This window comes from Alexandromys fortis, unplaced genomic scaffold, assembly GCF_014885135.2.
Source record: "Alexandromys fortis isolate MF-2015 unplaced genomic scaffold, M_Fortis_MF-2015_v1.1 scaffold_22, whole genome shotgun sequence".
Lineage (NCBI taxonomy): Eukaryota > Metazoa > Chordata > Mammalia > Rodentia > Cricetidae > Alexandromys > Alexandromys fortis.
Window position 1 is genome coordinate 16,550,183 of NW_026067900.1, and position 12,475 is coordinate 16,562,657.

Here is a 12,475-nt window from a genome sequence, read left to right on the forward strand (position 1 = left end):
CTGAGCAGCAGCCCTCGGCCACAGACAACAGAAGTCACTAGCAAGGGCCGTGACACTGGCAGAGTCCACGTGTCAAGATGTGAACCTTTCGAATGTTCAGATGCCTGGAGTGTGGATGGAGAATCAATGAATTAGTAATGCTGAAGTCAAAACTAACAGCTAGTCAGCGTCTGTCAGGAAACAGATACAAGAGCACAGGAAGACAAAGAAAAAGAAACAAGAAAAAAAAGCTATAGTCATTTACTGTACTGGAAAGCTGGCTATTTCGGGTGTTTATAGTCAAGTATTTGAATGTGTAAATATTTAATAATTCCCTGTTTTCTACTTAGCAAGATATTTTCATGAAAGAAATTTTAATACAAAGGAGGTGCAAGCCTTGTTCACTGGGCGTCAGCAGCAAGACCTATGACTGTTCTGTGATGATTCAGAAACTCTCAAAGCTATTAAGAAGGGCTGTCATTTCAGCATTTAAAGTCATCTTCCATAAACTTATAATAAGGACTAAGTGATTTAAATATGAGATTTCTAAGAGCCTCCTCAGAATTTTTTCAGAATGATTATGTTTCATGTCTGAAACAAATAGCGCTAATTTTTAATTTTAAAAAAAGATGTGACCATAAAAACACCTTCTTAGTTCTACTGTGCTCCTGTAATCCCAGGGCTCTGGAGGGAGAGTGGGTTCAGAGTTCATGGCCGGCCTGAGCTACACAGCAGCACCCTGCCTCAAAAATAAACAAATGAATACACACAAAAATAATAAACTGTGAACCAAAAACTCAAAGACCCAAGATCTGGTCTCATTGTTTTTCTATGTAAGAAGTTGGCAACAGAAAATAAATTAGAACAGAAACAAACGAACGGCTTAACAAAAAGAATCACTTTTCCCACGTCAGTAGTGTATTTATTGTGCTGCAATCTGAGAGCAGGGGATGAAGGGGTCTGGGAAGCCAGTACAGAATGTTCACAAAGATTCACACATCTCTAGTCATTACACACTGGCGAGAAACAAAGTGTTGCGCCTCTGAGACCGCACTGTTACTGTATGTGTGGCTAATTTTCTGCAAGGTTCATGACTGCATGCCTTCGGGGAAAATGTAATCTCGATGCACAATAAATATAGTTTACAAAATATTCAGAAAGTCTGTACACACAGCAGACATCCTACACATGCAGTTTTGACAAAGTTGGAAGGTTCAGAAATATTCATGCGATTTTTTTGTCACATTTTTTTCTTTCCATATGATCCCTCTGTGACATCCCAACAAATTAATCTATATAAAGACCATGTGGAACAACGTCTCTTCCGCAGCTTTCCAGCTGTTCGCGTCTATTTCATGAAATCCGTCTTTTTTCCAGTTGTTCGTTTCTGTTACATCTTTTGTAAACACCGAATTTGACTTGAGAGACCCAGCTCAGTCTCCCATTTCTCTCGTCTTGCATTAACAAGTAACACCTTGTAACAGCAAGCACTGGTGTATCGATCATTAGCACCAAGGAGTCAGGGTATTGCACCAAAATGCATTTATACTTCATTTCTAGTTATAAAGAACGTTTCTGCAACGTAGTCACACGGGAAGTAAGCGTCACTCAAAGTTAGACACATTGAAAGAGATGGGTGACATCGCAGAAATGCTTGGTGTGTGCTATTCATAAATGAAATAATAAAAAAAAGCAAGTTTGAAAGTTAAAATTAAATTTTACAGTAGAGGACTCCTTGATTTTTTAAGTAAAATTTATTTCATTTTGTTGTATTTAAATGTTCTTTCCAACAGAAGAGGTAGGTGTATGTCCACATATGAAAAATCAGCAACAGCCACAAATCAAAACAAGGAAAGCCTGATAAAATCAATATATACCCTTAGAGTTCTAACTGCATGTAAATGTGACTACCGTAGATGTTACTAACAAAGACATCAGTTGTTTCAATCATTCAATAATCTCGATCCTCATAATACATTTCTTCTAATAATAGGAGTATCAAAGGCTACCTTCCTTCCTCATCACAAAAATAAAAAAAAAATTGTTTCCCACAGTGATTTGTGCCGTATGTCATGGTGGCCTTTGGGTCACAAGACAGGATTTTACTGTTATTCTTTCTTATTTTTACCAACACCATCATCATCATCATCAAGCCTCTAAGATTCTACAGAGATTAGCAGAGTTTTCAAATTTAATTACAGCCAAAAGGGAATGTTCTGACTACGGGTAGAGAAATCTGACCACAAGGGTCAATAAATGAATCCAGATTCAAATGTATCCACAGTCTATCTCTGGACAAGAAAATGTCAGTTTGCAACCAGTGGGGAACTAGTGATTTAGCCAAAAAAAATTTTTTTTCATAAAATTGTGTTTCTGTGATCATCTAAAATTCAGACTGAAGAAGGGGTGAATACCAGACAGGTGACACCACTCAAGAGGTGAGTATGAACAGGAGGAGGGGCTCCAAGGTCACAGTGGGATTGCTTTGGTCTGGACAACATCAAGGCTAATAAAAAAAAATGTTTAAAATAAAAACTTCATAAATAAAACATCTGGGTACCATTTGGAAAGGTGTGCTCAGTCTGAAGGTGCACAGACCACATTTGCCTCTCTCCCCACCCCAGACCCTCTGCTTCTGTTGCCCCTGAAAGTTTCTATGACACAGGAGTTTCCTCACTGTCAGCCGGTTAAGGCCCAGGTCAGTCTACTCTCCTTTTGGCTTTCCGTTTTTCTGGGGTTTCCCATTTTCTAGCACTAGCTGCTTTTCTGACTTGTTCACACCGTTTGCTGAAATACCATTCGCGGCCGTCTTTCCCGCTTTTGACTGCTTGGGCTCATTGTATGTCCGCGTGTAGAAGTTGAGGAAGAGGAATATGAAACTGATTGCATAGGCGATCAGAGCCCAGTGCATCCACTTGGGGAAGGGGCAGTCGGTGTAGAGAGACAGTGCTGTGTGCCCAATGGTCACATGGAACTGCACCTGAAAAACAAAAGCAGTAGGACAGGGAACATTTTTAATCAGAGTAGTAAAAGGCTTCCAGAGCGGGTGTCACAGTCTCCTATACAGTGGTCATGAGCCACTATGCTGTTTGAAAGTGTGTTACACTGTTTGAAAGGCCAATAGTCTCTGTCTCTCCCTCCTTGAGATCAGGGCTCCCGTGCCACCTGCTTAGCAAGGGCATTCTAGTGCTTTCCACAGATCTCCCACCTATTACTGTGCTTTTGTGTTTAAACATGAGCTGATAGCCATCTGAAGCTGATCCTGGCTCTGTCGAGTGTCTATCTCCTCATTAGAATGAAGCTCCCAGAGGCAGGGCTCTGCCTTGCTCGCTCGTTCCTGAATCCCTGGCACAGAATTTGGACATTTGAATACTCACTGAAGGGCATCTGAGGAGAGGGAACAAAGGCCGACAAGAGTAAAGCAACAGTATCTGTAGGACCTTTTTAAATTCCTACAGTGTACTTATTTTCCTTTACTAGGCAAGCAGATACATTCACTTCATGCTTTTTCATTAAATTTTTAGGCAGGAACACAAAAATAATGAGGTTGGGGACATTGTCACACACGCGCATCCCTGTAGCTGGCTCAGCCTCCTTCTCCCCTGCCCACTGGTCTCCTCCTTCTTCTAAATACTTCTCTTTCTGCCCATGTCACAAAAGGATGCTCACTTAAACATCAACTTGAGCCCATCAAGCTGGCTCACTACCTTCCTCTGGCAGGTAAGGGGACAGGCAAGTTCACATCTGAACAAACACCGTTCTTTAAAAACTTATATTCCAATTAAAATTAGTAAATGCAAAAGAAGAATCCCCTTCACTTTTTATAAATTCTCAAGAAGAGAAAATTCAAAGCATTAGACATGCTCAAAGAATAAACTTAAATTCTGGTGCACTGGTCACCGAATGGTCTGAGGCACAGGATTACAGGTTCTGTAGCATGAGCAAGGGTTACCGTATTGTAAGATCCATATATGATTTAATTGTTTGGAGAAAATCAGACTCAGAAATTGAAGATCAGGATCCTATCTGATGTAATGGGCAACTATAGTTTCTTTGTGAAAGATAGCATTACCCATATTTCTATTTCATTAAATATTAAGATAATTTGTTCCACACGCATGATCAGTTTATATTAAATTTAACAATTCCCATGGCAAAAATCCAAAGTTTTAGAACTTTTGATTTCACAATGGCTCTTAGAACCTGTAGCACCGAAATAGGGTGTGTATAGGGTGTGATTGAGTATGAGGAAGCTCAAAGACAGCCCGGGGCAAACCCCCACACAGGAAATTATACCATTTATATGATTTGGGTCCCTTTTCGTTTTCTGGGGACCACTTGGCTCTCAGTGAGAGGCATGAGTTCTACAGACCATCTCAAGAGCTTCCACAAATTCGAGAAGTTTCTTGGAGCATCTCTTTGCTAATGATCCCTCACACCCAGCATTCCCCAAAGGTTGTGTTTCCTGTTTGGTTGGGCAGCTATGTAGCAACTCAAGGCAGAGAGGGATATTTCTAAATGCGATCCCACTGATAAAAACTGTGTACACTATGATTAAAGCATATTAGAATACACTCTGAAGCCTGGAGATTAGCCACCAGCTGGGATTTGCATTTTCAGTTTGATTACAGGCCACACCCAAGTTCTGAACAGCGCTTTGATGCCTGCATGGGGATGCAATGAGAGGCCCTACAAGGAGGCGTAGCTGAGAACCGTCTGCCTAGAACACAAGAGTTCAAATCCTTGGCTCTGCTCTTCAAGCACAGAGTTTCACAGAACTGGAAAGAGCTCTCGAGCCTGTGTTGGATCCCCACTCCCACCCCTACCCTTCTTGGCTTCGTGCTTTCTTTGCTACGTGTATAGGGTCTATTAGCAAGAACCAAAACATGGAGAAACTGGAAATTTATGCAAGAACAAGAAGAACAAAGAAAATAGTAAGTTAGGAAAAAGAAGTCACTCATGGACAGTATTTTCCAGTCACCTATGAATCTATATACTTTGTGGCATATTTATATTTAACCATCCTGTCCAGGGGTAGTTTTACAGACTTTCTGTCAGAGGGACATGTTCTGAAATCAATCTTTAAAGGCATTATAAAGCAAATGGCTATTGCTAGTTCACCCAAGCCAGCCTTGATGCTGCATCTTGCTTATAAAGTAGATTTTGTGATGGAAAACAATCTAAAACACCTTGGCACTGTACAAATAATAAACTTCAACTATTTTAAATATTTTGGTTTGGGCAACAACCAGAAGTAACTTTTCCAAACATTTAACTCACCAGCTGCAGCATGGTCAGGTATCGTTTCCACCAAAGATATTTTTGGATCCAGGGGCCGAATGCAGTCAGTCCGTAGTAGGAGTACATGATCACGTGGATGAAAGAATTCATCTGGGCCCCAAAAAATGCTGTTGAGAAACAAGAGGCAATAGCAAGAAAAGTGATGCTGGGCAGGACGGCACTGGGATGGGAAGTGAATGAGTCTACAGTACCTTCTAGGTTAGTCCCAAATCTAAGCTCCGTGATGCTACAGCGAAAGCTTCTCAAATTAAACTTGACACTTCTCACCATTTAGCTTTGAGGGTGGTTTTTTTTTTTTTGAAAAAAGACATATAAATAAAAATGTGTACTGCTAAAATTCAAAGGGTTTGTGAAGCAGTAAATTCTCAAATGGGGTACTCCGGCAAGTTTCAACAAACAGAAAATGACTGCTGCCCCCTACTTTCCTCTATTTTAATCCTACCTAGCAGTAATTCTTTGGAAAGAGGCAATGGTGCTTTTAAGTGTTTATGAAGACCTGTAATATATTACATTACAGTCTATAGAAATAGCAATGTGCACACCAGTGGCAAAACAAAGCTAGTTTCTTAGGTTTCTACATAGTTTTAAACATGACAGCATTACATACATTGAGTGATGAATCCGTTTAGTTTACACAGATCTAGCGATATCCTACTCAGTCAAATGCAACAGAACTTATTCTCTTTAGGATAAAGTATGCACACAATAATGCATTTTGCCGTGATGTGAGCTGTGGGGTCAGTTTATAATTCTCCTTGAAACTCTGAGTTTTGTTTCAAATTTCCTAGTAATTCTTAAGTGTGAAATGTTTAGGTTGCAGTAACATAACGCCAGCCTGTGTCCAGAGGAAAGGGCTGTTTGCAGCTCAGCATGCACACCTCTCTTAGTCTACAGCCATCGGAAAGACCAGACTAGAGGCTAGACTAGATTAGACTAGAGCTCTGACATCTGATCCTCTTCAGCCTTAATGAGCTACGTCAAAGTTCACTTAAATGAGAAGCAATGAGGCCATATAAGGTCATATCAGAGCAGGAGTAAGCTGAGGGCTTGGACTGAAAATGAGGCATTAGTTTCTATTGGATAAGAGCTGCCAATCAGTACCGTTCCCCACTCAAGTTAATACTGTTTTCTGGCATTTGGGCTTTGTGGTTTGTGCTCATCTTGGGGGCAAGTCTTTCGGAGCTCAGTTCTTCCCAGAGGAAGAGCTGAAGTTTTAAAGAAGTGAGAGGCAGATGAATGGAGATGATTAACCATGAAACCAAGGTAAATGCCTCGCTAGGGGCGTTCAGAGAGGCAGGCGGGGTCCTCACCTTGGCCGCCTGCCACCCACTTGATTCCGATCCACCACAGTGTGAACATGGTGCAGTGATGGTACACATGAAGGAAGGAGACCTGGTTGTTCTTCTTCCTCAGGATGAAGAACACGGTGTCCAAATACTCCACTCCTTTTGATACAAAGTACCACCATAAGGCAGCAGCTATCTGTAAGAGAGGAGAGGAAGATCGTCAAACACAAACTTTATTGGGCGGCCTCCACTAGGAGCTGACAAATGCCGGACGCCACACACAAAATGTACAAGGTGTGCCATCATTCTGCGGCCAGGTGGGTTTGAAAACAAATCTGAGCTTTCTCAGTTTAGAGCCAAGCAGTGGCCTCTGCTGGACACAGACTGAGCCGCCATCACACCGCTGTGCTTTGCAGCTTGTACGGAAACCACATCTGTAAACACCTGAGGGGTTCCTACAGGGGTTCCTACAGGGCCTAGGTTTATACAGCAACTAGTTTCCACATATTAACAAATCTTTCCATTCCCTTTAGCTGTACAACACGGCATCTAATCACTGTGGCCTGTGTTAGTAAAGTCTTTTAAATGATCACAATTAAACAACAACAACAACTATTTCCTAGGTCACAAATATAATCCTGTTTACACAAGGAAATCTTTTCTCGGGCTCTAATTAAGACACCAGATGGTACAAAAAGATTAGGTGACATGCTGGGGGATTAAGGATCCAGCAAGAGGTGACCTCTATATATGTTTTAAATCATTCCACAAGGATCTGATTGTAACAATGAACAAAATGTAATGGTCCTATAGTAAACATTTGCTAAACATCATATATATATATATAAACATCATATATAAAAATTAAAATTTCAGTTCACAGCTGAAATGTATTTATAAATCTTTCTGTGATAGAGGCTAAGATCCCTTCCCTCAATTTACACCTGCATCTAAGGCCTATAATGTGTTTTTGTTTGTGTGGTTTGTTTTTATTTTTCTTTTGAAAAACAAAATTCTTTTTTAAGTACTGGGATCATAACCGGGGCTTCGGGGCAACTTGAAGTTCTTAATTCTAGAATCAGATATCACTTAGGATAAGCATTCTCTAACATTACAATTTTAAAAGCTAGAGAAAGAAAAAAGAGAAAGGCCAGAAACAAACTAAAGTGTTATGTTTAACCAGCTGACAAGCATCTACTTAAGCTGAGCAATGCTGCTAGAAACCAGGGAACTAGCTGAAAATCTGCTTGACATCACTTAGTCTCTCCATGGCAACACTGTGCTTGATGCCCATGGTTACAGCGCTGTAAGATGAAGTGACTGCCCATTTCAGCATGGTAAACTGTAGAACAAAGTCTGCTTTCTCCTCCATGAGGACCTCCAAACTAGCCCAGGTCACACGTAAGGGCATTTCTGCTTAGTAGGTGATCTACACCGGCTGTCTTTGCATGGGACATGTCAAAATGAGGAATGATACCTCATGGTGCATGCAACGCACACAAAAGGAGTCTTGGAGTAAACTGCTCACTTCCCCCCCGTGTTCTCTCTTAGATGGAGAGATGGGTAGAATGAGACTCTGAACACATTGGCTCAATTGTCAGAGTTTTCGTCCTAGGTAGGTTTTCACGATAGCCTGTTTTTACTGAAAGAGTGCTATTGAGTTTGACTGCACGGATATTCACTCACTGACGTGGGTGGAGTCTGGGAGTATCAGCAGAATGGATTCACAACCGGCAGGATGGTAATTCTGCAGCTTTCTTCTAATAATATTAACAGACTGCCTTATCCAAAGGGGTGTCCTCCTGGGAGAAGGGAAGTCGGGGCCTCTCTTCCCACTTTGAACAGGAAGCCAACTCTCCACTTAGGAGATTCTTTGGCAATGCAGTTATCAGAAGAAAATCTGTTTCATATCCTGTGAATCTGAATGAAGCAACCTTGCTCATTCTCTCAGTCACACCCCGGGTTTGTTTTCTTAACTGTTTCTTGACTTGCGGATCACCTGCCTCCCAGCCCTCACCAGAATGTGAGTGCTTTGCAGGCAGAGACTTAACTATCTTCTCGCTTGTGTGGTCAAGGCCCTGCCACTCTATACATATAATGCAAAATACACATGCACTGAGCAAATGAAGTCAATGTACCAAGCAAACATGTGACTTTTCGTAAGCCTTTTGGTAGGGAAATTACATAGACATGAAGTACTAGGTACATTAGAACAATTTAGTTACGGTTCTTAGTGAATGTCCATATATCTACCCTAAAATTCATACTAAAAGGTATTTTTCTCAATGACTGTTATTATACACATATAGCTTTATTGCATACATATATAAAACATTCATAGAACATACAAAACATGCATTTATATAAACTGGGTTTGTTGAGTATAATTTTTATAGCAATCATAGGCACAAGAGATCATTAAATACTTAATAAATTACTATTTCTTTCACTAAAATTGAATGATAATTTTACTAATGTAGGTGACTGGGAAAATAAAATATAGCATTATATTAGTAGTGATTATCTTTTACAAATTTAATGAAGACCAACTTCATACCCGTACAAATTATCTTGTGCCTCTTAAACCCTATATAATGAAAATATTTTCCTCAAATAACTTAAGCCTTCTGAGTTTCTATTTTTGACACAAAAGTTTAAAAACAAAATTGGAGGCAGGGTCTCACTATATAGCTCTGACTGCCCTGGAGTTTGTTATAGTACTGGGTTGTCCTTGAACTCATAGAGATTAGCCTTCCCCAGTGCTTGAATTAAAGGTGTGTACTACCAAGTCTGGCAAAAATCAAAAATACTTAGCTGGGCAATGGTGGCACACACCTTTAATGCCAGCACTCAGGAGGCAGAGGAAGGCAGATCTCTGTGAGTTCGAGGCCAGCCTGATCTACAAGAGCTAGCTCCAGGACAGGCTCCAAAGCTACAGAGAACCCATCTTGAAAAAAGAATCAAAAATACTGTTTACAATCAAACATGGAATGAACCATTTGTAAAGTACTACAATCCAATAATATTCGTTCTTACAACACCAAATAAAAAGGGAAAAGCAGAGCTTTCTCGATCTCGCTCACTCAACAAATTTCACTCCCATACAACACCACCACATCATTTATAACCTGAGAGTCCATAAAGTCAAACTGCTTGGAGCAACCAACAGTATTCAGTGGTATACTTACCCTGACTTCATTAACGTTATTAGAATAATCCACTGTCTGGCAAATATAGCTGTATCCTGCGTTGTAGGATCCCATGAACAGCTGGGGACAAAAGGAATAACGTTGGAGTAAAGGTGTAGTGGACACAGCACTGAAAACAGTAAACCTGATGCACAATTTGAAAGCTGTTACTTTCCTTAAAAACATTTCAATGACATAAAATATTTTAAGGTTATTTTTTCTTTGTTTTGTGATGCTGGGCATCAAACTCAGGACTCACATATACTGGGGAAATGCTGTATCACTGGAGCTGCAGCCCCAGCCCTTGAATGGACATGTAATGTGTTAGAAGTTCCAAAATTCTTGGTGTAGTAGTTTTTACTATAATTTTAATAAAGACTAAGTTGAAAAAAAAAGCATATTCTTTTCACAAGATATCAACTCCATCAAATACATAATAGCTTTTCATTATTTAGAGAATAGTTTATTAGTTCCTATAATTAAACTTGCTTAGGCAAGATCTTACATATTTAGCATAGTACACTATTCCTACAGAAACTAGAAAAATGCATTTAGTGTTTCTAGACCAATATGGATGCCGATTCTATACAGTGCCAACTCAACTGAAGAAAACTTTACAGTCGCTGTGCTGGCTAGTTTTATGTCAACCTGACACAAGCTAGAGTCATTTGGGAAGAGGGAAAATGCCCCCACCAGACTGCCCTGTGGGCAAACATGCAGAACACTTTTGATTACTGGTTGACATTGGAAGACCCAGCTCGCTGTGGGTGGTGCCACCCCTGGGCAGTTTGTCTTGGATACTCTTAAGAAAGCAGGCCGAGCAAGACAGTGAGCAGTGTGCCCCCGTGGCTTCTGCTTCAGTTCCTGCCCTGATTTCCCTTTGTCCAGACTGTTGCCTGCAGAAGGAAGATGAAATAAACTCTTTGGATTCTGAGCTGAGACCTGTCCCGCCTTAACCGATTCATATCTGGATCCAAGGGGCATGTGCCTAGCACACTAAGTGAAGGTAGCCAAATAAAGCGAATGAAAGGGACTGTGAAGCTGAGACTCTATGGGCTTAGTTGCTCATGGTGGCTTGTCTAAAGAAGGGTTAATTTCTTAGTATCTAAGCTTAATATCTCTGCTTACACAGAATTTTAGTAAGTCTCTTAGGAACGAATTCCTTAGGCTTTAGCAACTTAAAAATGTGCCAATCCAGCCTGCAGGATTTTCTTTCAAAATATCCTGGAGAATTTGCTGATATCCAGAAAAGAGTGATGATTAGCAGCCACGCCTGCAAGACAGCCAACTCCTTTCAGCTCCAACACACGGCACAGTAAATTACATAAGACAGCTCAGTGTGAAACTGGTACTTCCCAAGTATTTGACCAGGGCTCCAGGTCGCTTCTCAGCTCACCAAATGCCAACATCCCAAAAAGGCACCTCTCTTGCCTCCAATAACAGCCTTCCAAGCTTGGCAGGTATCTCACCATTTGAGAGATGAGAAAGATGAGACCAAAACAGCTGGACAGCTCCCAATGTCAAAACAGTTACTAAGAATATGCTGAGAACCCATGCATGCTTTAGAGTCCCGTCTGAACAGCCCTCTTACTCTCCGGTTCCTACTTCTGTTACCCAGAAATTCTAAAGGTCAAAAACGTGCTCTTCGAGTAGCTAACGGCCATGCTGAGGCGCATGGTGAGGCTGCAACAGTAGTTTCAAGGGGTCTCCATTTTAAATCCTTTCCAACAATCCCGGGGAACTATTTGATTGACAGTAATAAACCTACCTCTCTGAAGATGAAAAGGTTAAGCAAAACCATGCCAAAATTATAGATGATGAGCACTAAGCGCATTTGAAACGGCTCCCGGTCTTTCATCCACTTTGGACCCAGCCACACGAACAGGAGATACAATGTGCTTATGCTTAGGGTTGGCCATGGAGACTGCATCAGCGGCCAGTTTTCTACTCGTTTATCTACCGAGAGAATGAAACAGCAGGAAATTTACAAAACAAAATATACTTAGAAACTAAAATGCCCTAATTTCATACTTGGAGTAAGCACAGATGACTGTCCCATGAAAATACATGGTATATAAAACAAACACAAATATCATCAAGTCCTACAACTACCGTTGGAAAATAACTTTCTTTACTTAGGTTATATGGTATGTTTTATAAAGAAACAAAGAAACAGAGAAGGAATGTACTAATAATATAGGCAACAAGCTTGAGGTGAAAGTGAAATAGGGACTTGATAGATTTAAGATACTATTTTAAGGAAATACTCAGTTTCTGCACTAGGTATGTGAAATTTACTAGGCAGTATGGCACAGCTCTTTATGTCCATCCCTGAAGCAAGCACAAATCAGACTGATGAGGTACTGGGCCATGGGAGCCATGAGATGGGATCACTCTGGAAATGGGAGCTGCCATACAATCATACTTGAGGAATTAAGATAATCTCACTACAACTCTAACTTACCATCAATGGGAGCCATATTCAAGATGCGTTGCTACTTTTCCATTGATGGTGTGTATCACTTTCACTGTCTATGAAAAAGCTATCTGTATGTTTCACTTCCCTTAATTCACAGGTGTGTAAATATATAGAATGGAAAAAGTAATTTCACTTAAACTAAATTGATTGCCCGTAATATTTAAATATGTAATCAAGAATCAATTTTATAATTTAATATTCTCAAAAAAATATTGGTAAAACATTGATAAAATAAGAAATTA

At 40.4% G+C, this 12,475-nt stretch overlaps 1 protein-coding gene across 1 annotated transcript in view; it reads right to left on the bottom strand.

The window, feature by feature from the left end:
* Window positions 1-885: 885 nt before the first annotated feature.
* The window catches only part of Elovl4 (ELOVL fatty acid elongase 4), a 30,034-nt gene continuing 18,444 nt past the window's right edge, over window positions 886-12,475 (bottom strand). The window contains exons 2-6 of the mRNA XM_050127506.1: window positions 11,523-11,710; window positions 9,755-9,835; window positions 6,591-6,762; window positions 5,260-5,387; window positions 886-2,959 (exon numbers count right to left, since the gene is read on the bottom strand). Of these exons, the coding sequence (XP_049983463.1) occupies window positions 2,684-2,959; window positions 5,260-5,387; window positions 6,591-6,762; window positions 9,755-9,835; window positions 11,523-11,710 (845 nt within the window). The 3' untranslated portion in view covers window positions 886-2,683. The remainder of the gene's footprint in view (window positions 2,960-5,259; window positions 5,388-6,590; window positions 6,763-9,754; window positions 9,836-11,522; window positions 11,711-12,475) is intronic.